A 21,569-nucleotide genomic window follows, 5' to 3' on the forward strand; every position below is an offset into this window, starting at 1 on the left:
CCCAATTATCTTTATTAAATATGTCTGCGGGACTTCATATGAGCCCCTGCGTAATCACCCATTGGATGGCCTTTGAGGTAGGCGCCTTCGAAATCGAAGTTCCATATTCCTTCCCCAATCCCTTCAGTACATTTACGACTGATTCCATGGCGCTCCCGCCGACCTGCGGCTCCCTGTCCCGCCCCTGCATGCCTCAAGCTATCTTTTCCCCCCGGCGAACTTGCCATGTCGCGCCGCCGATCACGTCGGGGTCACCACTTGTTGCTGTACGCTTCTATGGGAGAACTTATCTTGGGCCGCATATCTCCGGGACACAGGGCTCTACCCATCCTGGGGACAGTGATGCACAGACATCAATATGATGGATACAAAATGTCCATTTATTTAGCTGCGTCACACGCTTATATAGCTCTTGCGCTTCCTGTTCCTGCCACTCCTATGGGGAGGAGTCTATCTTTCCTTCACAGCCCGTGATCTTCCGGTCGCCGATCCCTGTCTATTCCCCTACAGGGCGGCCTATAGTAGACACCAACCACGAGGTTTCCTTTGTTGGCTTGGCCTCTAATTTTCACCCATGCATCGCTGTCTTTCAAAGACAGCTTATTTAAGAACAGGTTGGCAAACATCTGTCAGAAACAATACAGGTAGAGTTTTTTCTGCCTTGGGACAGGGGCATACAACAGGTGATACCTGGAAGCTTTCTTCAATCCTTATTTTTTCTATTAGTCTAGGACTGTCAGTTGTTGATGCTATTATTATGCAATACAATCATGCCTTTTTATATGCAAACAGATGCAAAAGAGGGAGGACAGCAAGGCATCAAACACACAGCACATCCTGCACTGGATCTGGCTGGAATGGAGTTAGCTTTCCCCATAGCAGCCCTCATAGTGCTGTGTTTTGTAGTAGTAGCTAGAAGGGTGTTGATAACACACCAATGTTTTGGCTACCGCTGAGCAGTGCTCCCACAGCACGGAGGCTCTCTCTCCAACCACCCCACCCCAAAAGTCCAGTAAGCTGTGGGTGGGCAAGAGGTTGGGAGGGGACAGAGCCAGGACAGCTGACCCAAATTGACAAAAACAAAAATAAAGAAATCTTCCACTGTGCTATGGAAGCACCGCAGCTGCCATTCAGACTGATTGTTTGCTCCTGCCATAGCCCTCCTCGCCAGAAAAGGGATATCAACAGGGCCTTATCACACAGCCATTGATAAAGTGCTCCGGCAGGAGTTGGATGCTCCCAACACAGTGCACTGTGCCAAAACCACCCCTGTATGGCATGCCTGTAGCGTCACATACAGTATTTTCTAAGGTATTAGCAGCAGCCCACACTGGCTTTATGCACATTTGCATACCACTTCCAAAAAGATAAGAGTTTGCCTCCTACAAGACGCAGGAGACTGCAAAGTGGTTCCAGCGTCACGCTTCATGTGACTGGGCAAATCACTGTCTGTCTATAGAACACTGTTAACAGACTGAAACATTCCACATACATACACTCCGGCGAGACGCCATTTTAACTTGCAGAACTGTTTCCCTCAGTAAGACGCACAAGACAGAGGTGATATCCCCATGCTAAATCTTTATTGTGCAACTGCTGCTCAGAGCTTCTGTTACCTTCCACAGACACACGTCACAAAAAATTAGACATCAACAGTGGCTAGACTGAAGGGCAACAGACAAAATCCATTCAGTGGCGATTTGAACACACGCAGCAACTCTCGTGGTGCAAAAACCTTAGCCAGGCGGCCAGCCCAACTGACAGCCACCCAGAATACGTAGATGTACGTGACAGACAGACCGCCCACCCTCACACCCTTCATCCACAACCGTCCAACATCCATTGGTCGGGCCCAGGTGAGCAGCACGCTTCTTGCCAACAATCATTAAATGCCCAAGGCGCTGGAGAAGGAAGCACAAAACCATAAATAAACAAAATAAAAAGCCACACACAAAGAGGGGAGAGGGCAGTTAGGGAAGGAATGAGAGCAGAGAACCACCACCCAGAGAAACCAGTCAGCCAATTCCTAGCAATTCGACCACTGCGCTTCAAGTTACTGTCTGTCTGCCTGCAACCAACATTTTCCAAGCAAAGCTACAAAGACCAATTATGCATGCTACAAGGGTGGTGGTGGTGGGGGGAACCCAAAAACAACAACAACAGAAAAACCAGCTATGCAATTTTTTTCAAGCTAGACAGTAACAGACTACAAAACAGCCACAGAAGCCAAGCTTGTCTCCGGGTTAAAGCCCCCGTTATATCTTCAGGCAACATAAGCCATCCTGGTGGAAAATAAGCTTTAGCCTGCCTTTTGCGTGGGTTTACAAAGTCTTTGAACTTGACTTTTATAGCTAAAAGTGAACCACCCAGCACCTCTCAAACAGCTTTGCCCCTCCTCACCCCGACCTGCCAAAATCCCCAAGCCCTCTTTCTCTGTATTAGAAGAAGTACTACTACCCTTACTCTAAACCACGACAGTAGGCATCAGACTGCGCTCCAAAACAACACTGTGTTTTGCACCAGAAGTACATACCCAGGGACGAGCATTGCTTTAGATCACTACTTTTAGGCAAAAAGCTCAATTCCATTACAAGCTAGAGGCAAAGGATTATAGCGCCAGAAAAAACAAAGTAGCCTACTGTGCCCTATCAAGCGGAAAAGAGGGGATGGGAAAGACTACTAGACTAGGAACTAATTACAGGTACGGTTTAGCGCACAGCAAGCTTCCACGGTACTTACAGATTCACCAGAATCTTCTGCTTCAGATAACATGATGATTGGCTCCTTAGGCACGACTAGGAAAAGCATCGGAGCTTGGGGTGAAAGATCATGGAACGCAAGGCACTGGAGGAAGAGTAGACAGTTAAAACGTAATTGGCTTCAGAGAAAGGTACCTTCAGAGAAACCTACCTTCAAAAGCAGAAGACATCCCTAACTGGTAATCCTCAGCATTTTAATAAAAAATAAATTATACGGGATACTAACTTCAAGTTAATGTCGCACAGGCAACGGCTGCATTTTTCCCCACGGTCCAAGGAGCTCGACCTAGTTCTTAGCACGTTGTGCTGCACCAGCATCCGTGAACCTTGCAAGCATGCTGTTATCACAGTCCCACGTCACCACAGAAACAAGGCCTGGGAAGCTTCTCCAGCCTGCAGGGGGACCGGTCTCTAGACGTACCTTGTTGGTTTGTTTGTTGGTTGTTTTTGGTTTTAATGAAAAGTAAGAGGAGCTGTAACTCCTTGCTTTCATAAACCGGTGTGGGGGCTCAGAACTAAAGCCTAGCACAGCAGAGGTGTGAAATCGCTAAAATGCTATTACAAGGCACATCGAGACCTGCATTTCTCCTATGCAGAACTAACTCATTACGGTCACTACTCAGACGTTCACTCTTTACATACACACACAGACAGATCTGGAATCCCCGAGGAGACCGACTGCGTGTGCTTAATCTAAGGCTTCCAGACCGCCATCCTACACGGGGTAGGATCACTCCCATCCCTCGGCAGCAAACTTTGCACGACTTGCAGTGCCAAAGGGATATGACGCGGCAAACGCCTGCGCCTGCCGCCAAGTGCGTCACCGCCAGAGGCCCCCCTCTACGCGCGCGCGCACGACACGGTAGGGCTGCGAACCGAGGCGAGCCGGAAAGCACCAGGAACCCAGCGCGGGCCGCGGCAGCCGAGGGGCATGGGGGTGGGGCACCGAAGAAGCGCGATGTTTTAGGGGTGGTGCAGTAGAGAGCGCCACAACCCACAGAGGCCCCGTCCGTCCCCGCTCCCCCACCCACCCGCAGCAACGCCGCCACCCGCCCTGCCGCGCTCACGGGCACCGCGCAACGGGTCCTCGGCTCAGGGTGCCTGCGAGCGCGGGGGGAAAGGGAGGGGAGCGGGGGAAGGGAAGGGAAGAGGAACCGCGCACAGAGCAAAGCCGCGGCTACCTCCTCGTCCTCGTAGATGACGTTGGCGGGGAAGCGCCTTGCCGACGACCTTTCCGAAGACAGTAGTGGCGCCACCAGGCCGGGCAGCCCGCGCCCCAAACGATCTCGTCGGCCACGACAACGCCCGTTGTCGCCCCCGCTCTTCCTCCACTCGGCCAGGCCCTCCCTCCGCGGCGCCCATTGGGCCGCCGGATCGCCGCCGGCCGATCCCGCGTCTCGATTGGCTGTCTCGTCTGTCGATTTCACTTGTCCCCGCCCCCTTGGCGAGTCCGCCCTCGCCGACCTGGTGCTTACCGGGGCTCAGGGAGTTTGCGTGCCCTCGGGGCGCGGAGGGATCCGACCTGGGGGTGAAGGGAGAAGGCGCTGGGCGAGTCCGCGGAGGGGTCTGTGTCGTGTGGTGCTCTGACCCTGTGGGCGGGCAACGAGGTCTCAGAAGAGGCTGTCGTAGCCAGAAGCGCTATTTATTGTTATTTATTACCGCATCAAGTCCACCCCAAACGTGCTTGTGGCTTTTTGGTGCTGCTCCCTCCAGTCAAATGCCTGCTTTGGCCAGGGCAGGCCTTAACTTTTCAGAACGTTCTGCAGAACCAACAGAAGTTGCTCTCAATTGTTCCCTGAAAGCCCCACCTCAATTGCAGACGTTTCTAAGCTGCACGCCTCCTGGGACAAAATAAAACAGAAAGCGCGTGTTCAGCACTGGTGGCTTGAGGGCTGGAGGGCAGATCAAGGTAGGATTTGCGCTAAGCTGGGTAGGAGGCTTTGAGAAAAAAAGGCAGTGCCCCCACAGCTGCCCAAAGGTGATCTGTGGTGCCCTGCTCCCCCGGGGATGGCGAGCAATTTGATTGGTCTACACAACTGTACCGGAACATATATAAACCCTGATTTCCTCTATATCGGGCTAAGGATATCCTTAGCCTTCTCTGCGGCAAGGGCGCATTGTCGGCTCGTGTTCAACTTGGTGTCCACCGGGAGCCCCCCGCGCCCTTTTCTGCAAAGCTGCTTTCCAGCCGGTCAGCCTCCAGCATGTACTGGTGCATGGGGTCGTTCCTCCCCAGGCGCAGGACTTTGCACTTCCCCTTGTTGAACCGCACGAGGCTCCTACCTGCCCATTTCTGCAGCCTGTCGAGGTCTCTCTGGACGGCAGCACAACCCTCTGGTGTATCAGCCACGCCTCCTGGTTTCGTATCATCAGCAAACTCGCTGAGGGTACAGCCTGCCTACCCATCATCCAGATCGTTAGGTAGGATGTTGAACAGGATCGGACCCAGCATTGACCCCCGGGGTACACCGCTAGTTACTGGCCTCCAACTCGACTTCATGCTGCTGATCACCACCCTCTGGGCCCAGCTGTTCAGCCCAGTTTTCAATCCACCCCGCTGTCTGCTCATCCAGCCCATACTTCATCAGCTTCTCTATGAGGATCTTACAGGAGACAGTGTCAAAAGCCTTCCTGAAGGCTAGGTAGGCAATGTCCGCTGCTCTCCCCTCATCTACCAAGCCAGTCGTTTCATCACAGAAGGTTATCGGGCCGGTCAAGCATGCCTCCCGCCCTTGGCGAATCCATGCTGACTATTCCTGATGACCCTCTTCTCCTTCACGCGCCTGGGAGTGGTTTCCAGGATTAGCTGCTCCATCACCTTCGCAGGGATCGAGGTGAGGCTGACCAGCCCGTCGTTCCCCGGGCCCTCTTTCTTGCCCTTCTTGAAGAGAAGGGTGACATTTGCATTCCTCCAGTCCTCAGGCACCTCTCCCAATCACCACGATCGAGCAAAGATTATCGAGAGCGGCTTCACAATGACATCTGCCTGCTCCCCCAGCGCTCATGCGCGCATCCCATCAGGGCCCGTGGACTTATGTACTTCTGGTTTGCTTAAGTACTCCCTGACCAGATCCTCTTCTACCAAGGGTACATCCTCCTTGCTCCAGACTTTCCCCTTGGTCTCTGGGGCCTGGGATTTCCAAAGGCTGGTCTTGCTAGCAAAGACTGAGGCAAAGGAGGCATTCAGTCATAGAATCAGAGAACGGTTTGGGTAGGAAGGGACCTTTTAAAGATCGTCTAGCCCAACCCCTCTGCAATGGGCAGGGACATCTTTCAGTTGCTCAAAGCCCCGTCCAACCTGACCTTGAACACTTCCGACGATGGGGCATCCACAACTTCTCTGGGCAACCTGTTTTACAGTGTCTCACCACCCTCGTTGTAAAAAAAAAATAAAAAAATAAATGTCTTCCTTATTTCCAACCTAAACCTACCATCTTTTAGTTTAAATCCCTTACCCCCTGTCCTGTCACTACAGGCCCTGGTAAAAAAGTCTCTCTCCATCTTTCTTATAAGCCCCCTTTAAGTATTGAAAGGCCCCAATGAGGTCACCCAGGAGCCTCCTCTTCTCCTCAGCCTTTCGTCACAGGAGAGGTGTTCCGGCCCTCTGACCGTTTTCGTGGCCCTCCTCTGCACCTGCTCTAACATGTTGTTGTGGTTTAGCTGGCAACTCAGCCCCACACAGCTGCTTGCTCACTCCCCCACCAGCATGATGGGGTATAGAATCAGAAGGGTAAACCCTGTGGGTTGAGATAAGAACAGTATAATAATTAAAATCAAACAGCAACAATAAAGCAATGGAAATCAAAACAATGAGAGAGGCGCAAAACGTGGGACGGGGGGAATGGGGAATGAACAACTAAGACAACACGTGACACATCTGCTTACTGCCTGCCAACCCAACACCACCAGTCACAGTGTTACAACTTTCCCCACCCCCACCCCACCCCACCCGCCTTTGTTAATATACTGGTCATGGTGTCACATTGTATGGAATGAATATACCATTGGCCAGTTGGGGTCAGCTGCTTTGGCTGCAGCCCCACCCCTCCCAGCCTCTTGCCCACATGGCAGAGCATGGGAAGCTGGAAAGGTCCCCGACTACTACAGGCACTACAGTGAAGAGAATTAACTCTTTCTTAGCCAAAACCAGCACACAGGTCCATGTATGTCTTGTACTGGGGACCCCAGAGATGAACACAGGATCTGCTCCATCATTATACCGGGCACAGTGGTCAGGCTGACTGGTCGGTCGTGCCCAGGGTCTGCCTTTTTAAAAATGGGTGTGATATTCCCTTTTCTCCAGTCACTAGGGCGTTTTTGCTTGACTGCCATGACTTTTCAAATATGGTGGACAAGGGCTTAGCAACTATGTCTGCCAGTTCCCTCAGGACTCTGGGATGCATCTCGTCAGGTTCCCTGTTGCACTGATGTTAGTAGTCTGAGGGGTAGCTAGGGAGAGACCCTCCCGTTGAGTCATGAGATTCAGACAGGACTCCCTTGCTTTCTAAACTCCTCCTCTGAGAGGAGTCTAGGTGCGGCTAAGCCCAGGCTCAGTCTCAGACTTGGTCAATGGTTTATTTTCTACGTGTTGTAGAAGTAACCACTCATCAGAGTATTTGTTGTTAGTAACTAATTTGGCAGATGCTCAGGCTGGTAACGTTCAATGAGAACAACCACTGCTAGATTAATGAATAGTGCAATTTATTAAAGCAACAGATATCACTGGTAATCCGAAGAAACTGTGTAAGATTGCTGGTTACAAGACACACATAAATACCAAACATATGAGTACAATGTTAGGCTACAAGTATGCTTAATGAATATGAATCAAAGCAACTCTAATACGTTAGGGATTTAAAGTGACTCTATAGAGGTTTCCAATCTTACCCAAAGGTGTCCCAGTAGGGCAGAAGAGAGACTCAGCCCGTCGAATGGTCCCAGAAATCAGAGTGGTATCTTCCTGTCGTGGTTCAACCTCAGTCAGCAACTAAACACCACACAGGTGCTCGCTCACTCCCCCCACCCCTCTAGGATGGGGGAGAGAATCAGAAGAGCAAAAGCAAAAAAAAAAACCAACTTGTGGGTTGAGATAAGAACAGTTTAATAATTACAATAAAAATAATAATTATAATAATATTTATTATAGTAATAACAATAATGATAATACAATAAAAAGGAAAAGGGGAAAATGGAAAAAACCAAACACAAATTATAAAACTGCTCACCACCTGCTGACTGATGCTGCCGGTCCCTGAGCCACGATTGCTGCCTCCCTCCCCCGGCCAGCTCCTCCCAATTAACATACTGGGCATGACATTACATGATATGGAATATCCCTTTGGCCAGTTTGAATCTGCTCTCTTAGCTGTGCCCCCCTCCCCTCCCGGCTTCTTGGGCACCTGGCAGAGCATGGGGAAGCTAGAAAAGTCCTTGACTAGTATAAGCACTACCCAGCAACAAGCAAAACAGCCGTGTGTTATCAACATTGTTTTCATACTAAGCCCAAAGCACAGCATTATGCCAGCTACAGTGAAGAAAATTAACTCTATCCCAGCTAAAACACTGACAGTATCCACCCCTTATTCCATATAATTTGCATCATGCTCAGGTCCCATACTATCCAATACAATTTCAATAACCCCTACCTGCCTTCTCATCCTTTAACAGAATATAGAGATTTCATTTATCATTCCCCTAGTCTATGGACCGCCCCTGTAAAATGTCCGTGAAATGCCCATTGAGTTCATTTAGTCAATGACTGTGGGTTCCATCTATTGTATGATTCTTTCAGAGAAATGGTGTGTGTGGTGTTGGATCATTGCGTGCTGAAGTCAGTCCTCATTCCATCACTGCTGCACTTCGCTTGATTTAATACAGGTTCATTTTTTTATTAATTTGGGAGATTTCCACCATGATACCATTGATATGGCATATAGCAACCATAGTAGTGATGACATGAAACATTATATAGCAATTCGCAGCATACCATTCAGTTCATTGGCTGTTTTCGCCCAAAATCAAATCCCCTTGAGGCACACATCGGACTTCTCCATCCTCCACCAAGTGCACCCAGGAACTCGAGGAAACGCAAGCACACGAATGGGTTTGCCTTTGCCGGAGGCAGGAAGAACCCAGACTGTTTTGCCCAGCATATTTTTCACATGCACTACAGGGACTTTATCCCCTTCCACAGTACGTAAGGGTTCTTACTGGGCAGGGCCAGCTCAGTTGGCAGATCCCCTAGTGTTGACTAATCACATGGCTTTTACTAAAAGTGTATCCCAGTGCTTGAATGTTCCACCCCCCATTGCCTTAGTGTAGTTTTTCAGAGTCCATTGTACCTTTCAATTTTCCCAGAGGCTGGTGCGTGATAGGGGATGTGATACACCCACTCAATGCCATGCTCATTGGCCCAAGTGTCTATGAGGTTGTTTCAGAAATGAGTCCCGTTGTCCGACTCAAATCTCACTGGGGTGCCATGTCACCACAGGACTTGTTTTTCAAGACCCAGGATAGTGTTCCGGGCAGTGGCGTAGGGGACAGAATATGTTTCCAGCCAGCCTGTTATTTTTTCTACCATTGTAAGCACATGGTGCTTGCCTTGGTAGGTTTGTGGGAGTGTGATATAGTCAATTTGCCAGGCCTCCCCATATTTAGATTTCAGCCATCGTCCCCCATACCACAGAGGCTTTACCCGCTTCACTTGCTTGATTGCAGCGCACGTTTCACATTCATGGATAACCTGCAAAATGGCATCCATGGTCAAGTCCACCCCTCGATCACAAGCCCACCTGTATGTTGCATCTCTCCCTTGATGGCCTGAGGTGTCATGGGCCTGCTGAGCTAGAAATAGTTCACCCTTATGTTGCCAGTCCAGATCCACCTCAGCCACTTCAATCTTGGCAGCCTGATCTACCTGCTGGTTGTTTCAATGTTCTTCAGTGGCCCGACTCTTGGGGACGTGAGCATCCACATGACGTACCTTTACAACCACTTTCTCTACCTGGGCAGCAATATCTTGCCACAATGTGACAGCCCAGATGGGTTTGCCTCTGCGCTGCCAGTTGCTCTGCTTCCACTGCTGTAACCAGTCCAACAGGGCATTTGCCACCATCCAGGAGTCAGTATAGAGATAAATCAGTGGCCACTTTTCCCGTTCCGCAATGTCTAAGGCCAGCTGGATGTCATTTACCTCTGCAAACTGGCTCGATTCACCTTCTCCTTCAGCAGTTTCTGCGACTTGTCGTGTAGGACTCCATACAGCCGCCTTCCATCTCCGGTGCTTTCCCACAAGGCGACAGGACCCATCAGTGTACAGCGCATATTGCTTCTCCTTTTCTGGCAGTTTGTTATACAGTGGGCCTTCTTCAGCACGTGTCACCTCCTCCTCTGGTGATATTCCAAAGTCTTTGCCTTCTGGCCAGTCCATAATCACTTCCAAGATTCCTGGGCGACTGGGGTTTCCTACTCGAGCCTGCTGGGTGATCAGTGCAACCCATTTACTCCACGTAGCATCAGTTGCATGGTGTGTAGGGGGACATTTCCTTTGAACATCCAGCCCAGCACTGGCAGTCGGGGTGCCAGGAGCAACTGTGCTTCAGTACCAACCACTTCTGAAGCAGCTCGAACCCCTTCATATGCTGCCAATATCTCTTTTTCAGTTGGAGTATAGCGGGCTTCGGACCCTCTGCATCCACAACTCCAAAACCCTAGGGTGTTGACCTCGAGTCTCCCCTGGTGCTTTCTGCCAGAGGCTCCAGGTAGGGCCATTCTCCCTGACTGCAGTGTAGAGCATATTCTTTACATTTTGTCCTGCCCGGACTGGCCCAAGGCCTACTGCATGAACTATTTCTCGTTTAATCTGTTCAAAGGCTTGTTGTTTGCTCAGGGCCCCATTTGAAATCATTCTTTTTCCAGGTCACTTGATAGAGAGGGCTTACGATCATACTGTAATTTGGAATATGCATTCTCCAAAAACCCACAATGCCCAAGAAAGCTTGTGTTTCCTTTTTGCTAGTTGGTGGAAACATGGCTGCTATTTTGTTGATCACATCCATTGGACTCTGACGATGTCCATCTTGCCATTTGATTCCTAAGAACTGGATCTCTTGTGCAGGTCCCTTCACCTTACTTTGTTTTATGGCAAAACCAGCTTTCAGAAGGATTTGGGCTATTTTCTCACCTTTCTCAAAAACTTCTTCCACTGTGTTGCCCCACACAATGATGTCATCAATGTATTGTAGGTGTTCGGGAGCTCCACCTTGTTCCAGTGCATTATGGCTAAGTCCATGGCTAACGATAGGACTGTGTTTCCACCCCTGGGGCAGTCGATTCCAGGTGTACTGGATGCCCCTCCAAGTGAAAGCAAACTGTGGCCTGCACTCTGCTGCCAGAGGGATTGAGAAGAATGCATTAGCGATATCAGTTGTGGCATACCACTTGGCTGCCTTTGACTCCAGTTCGTATTGAAGTTCTAGCATGACTGGCACAGCAGCGCTCATTGGTGGCGTGAACTTCGTTCAGGCCACGGTAGTCTACTGTCAGTCTCCACTCTCCATTAGACTTCTGCACTGGCCATATGGGACTGTTAAAGGGTGAGAGGGTCTTACTGATGACTCCTTGGCTCTCCAGTTGGTGAATGAGCTCATGGATGGGAATGAGAGAGTCTCTGTTGGTGCGATATTGCCGCCAGTGCACTGTTGTGGTGGCGATTGGCGCCTGTTGTTCTTTGACCTTCAGCAACCCCACAACAGAAGGGTCCTTCGAAAGACCAGGCAAGGTAGACAGCTGTTTAATTTCCTCCGTCTCCAAGGCATCTACACCAAAAGCCAATTTGTAACCTTTTGGGTCCTTGAAATACCCTCTCCTGAGATAGTCTATGCCAAGGATGCACGGAGCCTCGGGGCCAGTCACAATAGGGTGCTTTTGCCACTCATTCCCGGTTAGGCTCACTTCGGCCTCCAATACAGTTAGCTCTTGGCATCCCCCTGTCACTCCAGCAATACTGATGGGTTCCGCCCCTATATCGTTTGATGGCATTAAGGTGCACTGTGCACCGGTGTCCACTAAAGCTCTATATTCCTGTGGGTCAGATGTGCCAGGCCATCGGATCCACACAGTCCAGTAAACCCAGTTATCCCTTTCCTCCACCTGGCTGGAGGCAGGGACCCTCTAGTCCAGATCATAGTATTCGTCCCTCACTTCCTGTAAATATGAATCACAAGTGTCTCTGTTAAAATAAGAAAGAAAGTCAGTGCTTCTGCTCCTCTGTCTGGGGAATTCCTTACTGAAAACTGGAGCAGCAGCTTTTCTGGAAGAAACGTCCCTGAGTGATTGTTTTCCCTTGCAGCCCACATACCTGTGCCTCTAGGGTCGAGGTAGGTTTTCCATCCCACTTCCTCATGTCCTCTCCGTGGTCACGCAGGTAAAACCATAGGGTGCCCCGTTGTGTGTATCCTTTCTCTTGAGCAAAGGGACGCTTACTCCTAATTGCTGAGATACTGGTACAATCTTCCGCCACGTGGGTCGTGTGCGCCTGACTTCATCTGGATCTTTGGATGACTGCTCATTTTTCAGGTCATCATAAATCACCTGCAGCATGGCTAATTCCCTCAGGTAATGGCTCCCTCGCTTCATGGTGGTCCACTTGCCTGGGCAATATACAACATCTTCCTTGAAGGGATACCTTTCCTTCACACTGGACAGGAGTCGCCTCCAGAGGCTGAGGGCTTGTGTCCCTTTTCCAATTGCTTTGTCAATGCCTTCTTCCCTAGAAAGGGATCCCAGCTGCTTGGCTTCCCTACCCTCTAATTCCAGGCTACTCCCCCATTATCCCGGCATCAGAGCAGCCAGGTGACAATGTGCTCTACCTGAACAACAGCCAAAATCTTTTCGCATATCTCGTAGCTCACTCAGGGATAGGTACCGGGTGGTTAGTATGTCATTTATAGGTTCTGCTTCTTCCTCCTCCTGTTCTCGTGATGGCCCTGGTTCATCTTCATCCCTTACTAAACGAGGTGATTTTCTTGTGTATTTCTCCTTGTGTATAGGGGTGACTGGTACCGGCATGGGTTGATTCTCCGGTTTAGCCGCAGTACCTGTTGCTGGGGTTGGAGTAGCCGCAGTGCCTGTCACTTTGTCATCAGATCCAGAGACCTTCTCTTCCCCTTGAGGGTTCTGAATAGTGTTGAACAGGGTTTGTTAGGCATGGGACAGGCCTGAGCACATTGCAGTGATTTGTGTCTCCCTAGAATTGCCAGGGTGACAACATATTTTCTCCAAATACTCTACTAGTTTTTCAGGATTCTGCACTTGTTCAGGGGTGACATTCCAAAACACTGGAGGTGCCCACTGTCCTAGGTATTTGTCCATACTACCCCACATATCCGACACTCATAACTATCAAGCCTTGGAGCAGATCTCTGGATGATATTCTTAAATTGCTTATTAACCTTAGACAAAACCAAAACAGTGTTCCCAAGGGATACCAATAGAAGTATCTTAACTACCCAAGGATGCTCAAGATACTGAAAAGTTACTGTAATGAAGGAGGAAACATCATAGAAGAAGGTAGCGAAGGTGCCATTCTGTATCTCCTCCATAAAAATCCTCTCAGAGGAAGAGGTATAATTGTTAACTGTCTCCATGAGGAGACAGTACCCGGAGTACAGTAACAGCTTCAGTACAAAACCCAAATACCAGATAAAGCTCAAGGCTTGTGTTTTAATAACTAATCTCCCAGGCAAAACATCGCTAACCACTGCTGAGCACAGCAAACTGCAAAAACCAACACCAGTCCTTAACATGTACAGCAAAAACAAGAGCATGGTGCCGATCGGATAAAATAATATTGAGAACAGATGAACCAATATTGTGGCCAGCAACTGTTAATAGATATAAATTCCTTAATACACTCTAGCTAGTCTGTTATTATCTCAAACTGTTCATGCCCAATGCTGGGCACCAAAAAGGACTATTGTGGTTTAACCCCAGCCAGCAACTAAGCACCACACAGCCACTCGCTCACTCCCCCTGCCGTGGAATGGGGAAGAGAATCAGAACAGTAAAAGAAAACTTGTGGGTTGAGATAAGGAGAGTTTAATAATTGAAATAAAGTGAAATATTATTATTGTTAGTAATAATAATTATAATATACAAAGCAAGTGGCGCATGATAAAATTGCTCACCACCGGCTGACCAATGCCCAGCCCGTCCCTGAACAGCAATCGCTGCCCTGCAGTCAACTGCCCTCAGCTTATATACTGAGTATGATGTCATATGGTATGGAATAACCCTTTGGCCAGTTTGGGTCAGCTATCCTGGCTGTGCATGAGCTGAGAAGCTGAAAAGTCCTTACCTAGTGTAACCACTACATGGCAACAAGTAGTTGTGCTGCCCAAATCCCTTGGCTGCAGGAGCAAGTCAGACAGCTCATTGTAACAGAGGAGCCTGCAGGCAGCTCCCACTTGCTGATTATTCCACCTGTGTGTCCTTGTCTTTATACAGACGTGCAAGCGTTCCCAAGCTCAGCAAACAGGAGACATAAGCAGTGCAGCCAGCGAATTCCGTGATTTTCACAGAAGCTTGCCACTTAATAACTACTATAACTATAGCACATTCAGTTCAATACTGCCGTTGTCTCGTGCCCCACATTGGGCACCGCAAAGGACTGTGGTGGGTTAACCTTTTCTTTTCTGGCTGCCAGGTGCTCACCAAGCTGCTCTGTCACTCCCCTCCTCAGTGGGACGGGGGGAGGAAATAAGATGAAAACCTCGTCGGTCGAGATAAAGGCAGTTTAATACAGGAAAGCAAAGGTTGCACGTGGAAGCGAAGGCAACAAAACAAAAAATTATTCTCTACTTCCCATCAGCAGGCCACTTCCTCTGAAGAAGGGCCTCAGTATGTTGCTGTATTACTCTACTAAATTAAAATCCTATGTAACACCAAATATATTAAATAAGTAAATTTTATATTAAACATTAAACCCTCCTCATGTGGAATAACTAAAAGAACCTGGACAGAGAATATTGGACTCTGACACTAACTGGTGTCACAGGCAGGATATTCCTGAGGGCGAATGTTATTTACTAACAATTCAGTAATAACAGGATTTCTGACTTAGCATTACAGCCATGAATAAGAGTCTAAGAGAGGCAACACATGCTGTGAGTAAGGAAGGGTAGTGATAAGACCGGCTGCAGATGGGACTGCTACAATTTAGAGGGTATAAATCATTATGAGTGCTAACAAAGGCTGGAAAAAGATAGGATTTCTCCATCCCTCTTTTTCAAATTTATTGCCTAGCTGAGATTTTTCATGGGTAGAACAACATTGCACTGATCCCAGAAATATTTAGAATGAATTTGAAAAATGGAAAGGTTCTAGTAATTTGAAAAAAGGAAAGGGGAAAGCAGGCTTGTGCTGGTTGTTAGGAAGTTGCTTGAAAGTAGTAGTGGAGAAGTTAGAGGAGGAGACATGTAAGTATAACATTCTAGAGAGAGAGAAAGAAACAATTATAAAAGATAATACAATGTATAAAACACAATGTACATAGAAAATCAGAATAGGTTCTTGGAATCAAAATTGCAGCCTCAGATCATAACCAATGTTCACATGTGTAGGGATCACTTACTACAGTCTACTCAAACAGACCCTGTTAAAGTGATGGTTGTTATATATACCAAGGACAGTGAACAGTCAGGAGATATCTCTGGCTTGATCCTGACCTTCCTCACAATGTTTATCTGGGGGAAGAAAATAATGTGAAAGTGGTTGCTCCCATGATAAAAGTAGAGCAAACACCAGGTGCACCCTGTCAAACAACTGTGTGAAGTTTTCAAACTAATTTTCCTCTAAGCCTGGAGAAACACCCCTAGAATGGATGGCCCATATATGGGGGGAAGGAGCAAATTAGATTACCCTCACCATGGATGAGGCTCAAGGTTTACTACTAGTACTGGGGATTCTCCTAAAGTGAGCAGCTGCAGCACTGAAATCACTCACCTTTTCTACAATGACAGGAATAAATGTAGCTACTCAATGAGAGATGGTTCTGCAACAGATGCTGTCTGCTTTACCTTTATATGAAACATCAGGCTCTAAGGCAAAGGTTAGGAACATACAGGCAGTTAAGTCCAGCAACACCCTCAATTCCAGTCAAACAAAAATAAAGGCAAAAACCCTCCAGACATAGTTCTGTTTGTCAAAAATGTTTAGCTAAAGTGTTAATGAAGCAGCAACTGCAAGGTTGCTGAAACAATTAGTAGAAGCCCAGGAGCAGATCTCATGACCCACACCAGCTCCCTGCCCACCGCCAAAGTTAGGGAATGCACTCAACACTTGGAGCAAGGTGATTTAAATGCAGAGCTAGCTCTGCTCCACTGTTTGGGTCATAGCTGCTGAGGTAGCTGCATGGAACCAGGACCCAGAAATGCTGGTTGCTGTAAATGATAAGTATACCACAACATTTTTGATTGTTATAGGAATGCATGTTTCAAATTACCTATGAGGGTAAAGCTCCTTTAAAGAAAAAAGCAGTTTCAGTAGTAGGTGTTAATGGTGCAATTAAGACTTATCCAGTTGTACTGGATAAATGAATATTATGAAATGGATGTATCCTGTGGCCCTTCTTATTGGGCAAAATTAATATTTTGAGAATTAATATCCTGAGAATGGATATTCTGAAAGGAAAATCTTGGATAGACAACTGGGGTAAATGGGAAAATGGTAGTTGTGGTGGGTCGACCTTGGCTGGCCACCAGGTGCTCACCAAGCTGCTCTATCACTCCCCCTCTCCAACAGGACAGGGGGAGAAAAATATGATGGAAGGCTCACGGGTCAAGATAAGGACAGGGAGATCACTCACCAATTACTGTCATGGGCAAAACAGATTTGACTTGGGGAAGCTTAATTTAACTTATTGCCAATTAACAACAGAGTAGAATAGTGAGAAGTAAAAACAAAACTAAAACCGCCTTCCCCCCCACACCTCCCTTCTTCCCAGGCTCAACATCACTCCTAACTCTTCCAACTCCTCCCCTCCCCAAGTGGCACAAGGTGAAATGGGGAATGGGGAAGTTGTGGTTTAGCCCGAGTCAGCAACCAAGCACCACGCAGCCGCTCGCTCACTCCCCCCACCCCAGTGGGATGGGGAGAGAATTGGAAGAGCAAAAGTAAGAAAACTTGTGGGTTGAGATAAGAACAGTTTAATAATTAAAATAAAATAGTAATAGTAATAATAACAATAATAATATAATGAAGAGAAAAATAATGAGAGAGAGAAAGAAAGCAGCAAAAGCTGGGGAGGGGAATAAACAACCAATGAAATAACAAGCGATGCAACTGCTCACCACCTGTGGACTGATGCCACCAGTCCCCAAGCTGCAATCACTGCCTCCCCTGGCCAACTCCTCACAGTTAATATACTGGGCATGACATCATATGATATGGAATATCCCTTTGGTCAGTTTGGATCAGCTGTTTTGGCTGTGCCCCCTCCCTTCCCGGCTTCTTGTGCCCCTGGCAGAGCATGGGAAGCTGGAAAAGTCCTTGACTAGTACAAGCGCTACCTTACAACAACAAAACATTGGCATGTTATCAACATTATTTTCATACTAAGTCCAAAGCACAGCACTATGCCAGCTGCAGTGAAGAAAATTAACTCTATCCCAGCCGAAACCATGACAGGGGATTGCTTGGAGTTCATAACACTTTGTCTCTGCCACTCCTTCCTCTTTGCACTCTTCCCCTGCTCCAGCATGGGGTCCCTCTTGTCCAACATGGGTCCTTTCCATGGGCTGCAGTTCTTCACTAGGTGCTGCAGTGTGGGTCCTTTCCACGGGGTGCAGTCCTTCAGGAACAGACTGCTCCAGCATGGGTCCCCCATGGGCTGCAGTACCTACCAGGAGCCTGCTCCAGCATGGGCTCCCCATGGGGTCACAGCTCCCTTCAGGGCACATCCACCTGCTCTGGCGTGGGGTCCTCCACAGGCTGCAGGTGGATATCTGCTCCACCTTGGACTTCCATGGGCTGCAGGGGGAAAGCCTGCCTCACCATGGTCACCACAGGCTGCAGGGGAATCTCTGCTCTGGCACCTGGAGCACCTCCTCCCCTGCCCTCTTCACTGACCTCCATAGAATCATAGAATTATTAAGGTTGGAAAAGACCTCTAGGATCATCAAGTCCAACTGTCAACCCAATGCTACCATGTCTCCTAAACCATGCCCTGAAAGTGCCATGTCTACATGTTTTTTGAATACCTCCAGGGATGGCGACTCTACCACCTCTCTGGGCAGCCTGTTCCAATGCCTGACCACTCTGTCAGTAAAGAAATTTTTCCTAATATCCAATCTAAAGCTCCCCTGATGCAGCTTGAAGCCGTTTCCTCTTGTTCTATTGCTAGTAACTTGGGAGAAGAGACCAACACCCACCTTGCTACAACCTCCTTTCAGGTAATTGTAGAGAGCGATAAGGTCTTCCCTAGCCTCCTCTTCTCCAGACTAAACAACCCCAGTTCCCTCAACCTCTCCTCATAAGACCTGCTCTCTAGACCCTTCACCAGATTCATTGTCCTTCTCTAGACACGCTCCAGAAACTCAATGTCCTTCTTGTACTGAGGGGCCCAAAACTGAACACAGTATTCAAGTTGCGGCCTCACCAGTGCTGAGTACAGGGGCACGATCACTTCCCTAGTCCTGCTGGCCACACCATTCCTGATACAAGCCAGGATGCTGTTGGCCTTCTCGGCCACCTGGGCACACTGCTGGCTCATGTTCAGATGGCCGTCAACCAGCACCCCCCAGGTCTTTCTCCGCCGGGCAGCTTTCCAGCCACTCTTCCCCAAGCCTGTAGCATTGCATGGCGTTGTTGTGACCCAAGTGCAGGACCCGGCACTTGGCCTTGTTAAACCTCATACAGTTGGCCTCGGCCCATCAATCCAGCCTGTCCAGGTCCCTCTGCAGAGCCTTCCTACCCTTGAACAGATCAACACTCCCGCCCAATTTGTTGTCCTCTGCAAACTTACTGAGGGTGCACTCGTTCCCCTCGTCCAGATCACTGATAAAGATATTAAACAGAACTGGCCCCAGTACTGAGCCCTGGGGAACACTACTCATGACCATCCGCCAACTGGATTTAGCTCCATTGACCACAACTCTCTGGACTCAGCCATCTAGCTAGTTTTTTACCCAGCAAACAGTACACCTGTCTAAGCCATGAGCCACCAGCTTCTCTAGGAGGTTGCTGTGGGAGACAGTGTCAAAGGCTTTGCTAAAGTCCAGGTAGATAACATCCACAACATGCAGAGCTTGGTGTCTGCATAGTTGTTTCTCTCACATATTCTCACTCCTCTCTCACAGCTGCTGTTGCACAGATTTTTTTAGCCTTTCTTAAATATGTTATCACAGAGGCGCTACCAACATCACTGATGGGCTCAGCGTTGGCCAGCTGTGGCTCCATCTTGGAGCCAGCTGGAACTGGCTCTCTCTGACGTGGGGGCAGAAGCCACAGAAGCCACCCCTGCAGACCCCCTGCTACCAAAACCTTGCCATATAAACCCAATAGAGTAGTCCTCCAGTTACAGGGAAAACTAATTTCCATATTATTAAATCTATAAGTCTGCTACAAATAGACCCACCCCTGCATAATAATAAGCCAGTTACCTTTCCTTAGTATAAGCTACCTGCTCATGCCATAAAACCTGTGACAGAATTAGTCAAACAATTAGAATCATAGAATTATAGAATACCCCAGGTGGGAAGGGACCTCAAAAGATCATCTGGTCCAATCTTTTGTGGGAAAGGGAGCCTAGATGAGATTGTCTAGCACCCTGTCCAATCACATCTTGAAAACCTCCAGCAATGGGGACTCCACCACGTCCCTGGGGAGGCTGTTCCAGTGGATGACTGTTCTCACGGCAAAAAAATGTCATATAGAGATGAAACTTCTACCAGTTCAACCTTTATCCATTGCCCTTGTCTTCTCCATGTGGCTCCTTTTGAAGAGAGAGCCTCTGTCCTCTTTGTAGCCACCCTTTAAGTACCGGGATACTGTGATGAGGTCCCCCCTGAGCTTTCTCTTCTCCAGGGGAGAAAAGACCCAACTCCTTCAGTCTTTCCTCATAGGGAAGGTTCTCCAGCCCTTTTATCATCTTCAAACTACTCTGGGAAACCTGGCAAGTAGATTGTATTGATCCTTTAAAGCAAATACCTGAAGGCTGGAAACAGGAGTACAAATAGTGGTATAGGGAACATGCACTCCACCCAGGCTGCAATTGGCCTAACAACCATTGCTGGTTTAAACCAATTGTTTGTTACTTTTCCCCCCTTGCCCAGAGAAATAAAAATTGATAATGGATCACATTTTAAAAATAAAGAAGTGTAAACTTGGAGTGCTTCAAATGGAGTACAATGGACTTTCCACCTACCATAACAACCTCAAAGTAATGGGACAGTGGAAAAGTGGACCGGACTATTAAAACAACAACTACACAAGAGTGAATCTATTAATGCTTCTAAGTGGGGATCACATTTGTAAGAAGTTGTAAGTCAGCTAAATAAGCAACAAACTCCCATGGGAAGGCCCATAGATAAGTGATTCATGTCAATGGCTGCACAAATTCCTGTTGAAACAGAGGTGAGACCCTAAGTCCTGGAGATAAGGCTGTGCCTAAACACCCAACTCAGGAATGGATCTGGGTGACTGTTGTTATAGAAAGGAAAAGGAGTATGGCATTCTGTAGACACTAAGGGGAGCAAGTTAACTATAACTGAGGTTTGGATTATGTCCAGGACCTAGGTGTCTTCTCTTACAGGAGAATGTGGTGTTACCTTATCACCATGGGAACACCAATAAAGGGAAAATACACCTTAAACAGGATCTGCCTTTTATGTTGCCCATGGAACAACTCAGGCGAGTTGCCCATGGAACATCAGTCACAAGCCATCTTTGAAACCACAGTTACAGGAGGAATACCATCTGTATTAGCATGAGGTCAAGGACTGATAGCAGGTAATAATGTTACACTAAGATCTAAAGTTAATCTCAATTTAACTATATGTAATAACACTGGATGGGAAACCGCAAATGGTTTTAACAATAAAATGAAATGGGTGCTACAGACACGTAAGGAACTAATCATATGTTAGTGGCTCATAAGAATTACACTCTAACAATAAACAATGAGAACACCACAATAATATACGGCAATTTTGCCATAAACACCATTGTGTTGTTTCTAGTGACCCTCTCTATGATTGGTGGCTACAAAATCATAGACCAATAGGACATAGAACTAAAAGATATATCATCCAAACTTTGTTGGGTTGAATTGGTAAAGGAACAAGAATATTTAATTCATTTGATATTGAAACCCTAGCTAATAAATTGTCATTACTGGGAGAAACTGAAGCTGGTGTAACCAGAATGACTGCAAGCTGGCTATCAACAGCTTTACAAACTTCACTACAAGATTAGCAAGGCACTTGGCACCTCTGGCAACACACTAATGTATTGTGATGATCCCAATTACTAATCCCCAAAGAAATATCACAAAAAGTCAACAAGTGTGGTACAGATCAGAGGCATATTATCTCCAAGCAATCTCTCTGTCATGGTTCCAGCTGGGATAGAGTTCATTTTCTTCACTGTAGCTGATATAGTGATGTTTTAGGTGTTGCTAAGTAGTGCTTACACTAGTCAAGGACTTTTCCAGCTTCCCATGCTCTGCCAGTGGCACAAGAAGCCGGGAAGGGAGGGGGCACAGACAAAACAGCTGATCCAAACTGACCAAAGGGATATTCCATATCATATGAT

At 47.8% G+C, this 21,569-nt stretch overlaps 2 protein-coding genes across 2 annotated transcripts in view; one reads left to right on the forward strand and one right to left on the reverse strand.

Moving 5' to 3' along the window:
• Positions 1-21,569, forward strand: part of LOC104040979 (protein FAM219A) — a 254,391-nt gene that overhangs the window by 202,714 nt on the left and 30,108 nt on the right. The gene's annotated exons all lie outside the window — the stretch shown is intronic.
• LOC135316327 (adenosine 5'-monophosphoramidase HINT1-like) lies at positions 1,562-4,174 on the reverse strand. Its single transcript, XM_064469499.1, is given in 4 exon segments — positions 1,562-1,901; positions 2,740-2,844; positions 3,941-3,970; positions 3,972-4,174. Coding segments are annotated over 4 exon segments (450 nt in total). The 5' UTR covers positions 4,122-4,174; the 3' UTR covers positions 1,562-1,736.

Source organism: Phalacrocorax carbo, chromosome 19 (genome assembly GCF_963921805.1).
Source record: "Phalacrocorax carbo chromosome 19, bPhaCar2.1, whole genome shotgun sequence".
Taxonomy (NCBI): Eukaryota; Metazoa; Chordata; class Aves; order Suliformes; family Phalacrocoracidae; genus Phalacrocorax; species Phalacrocorax carbo.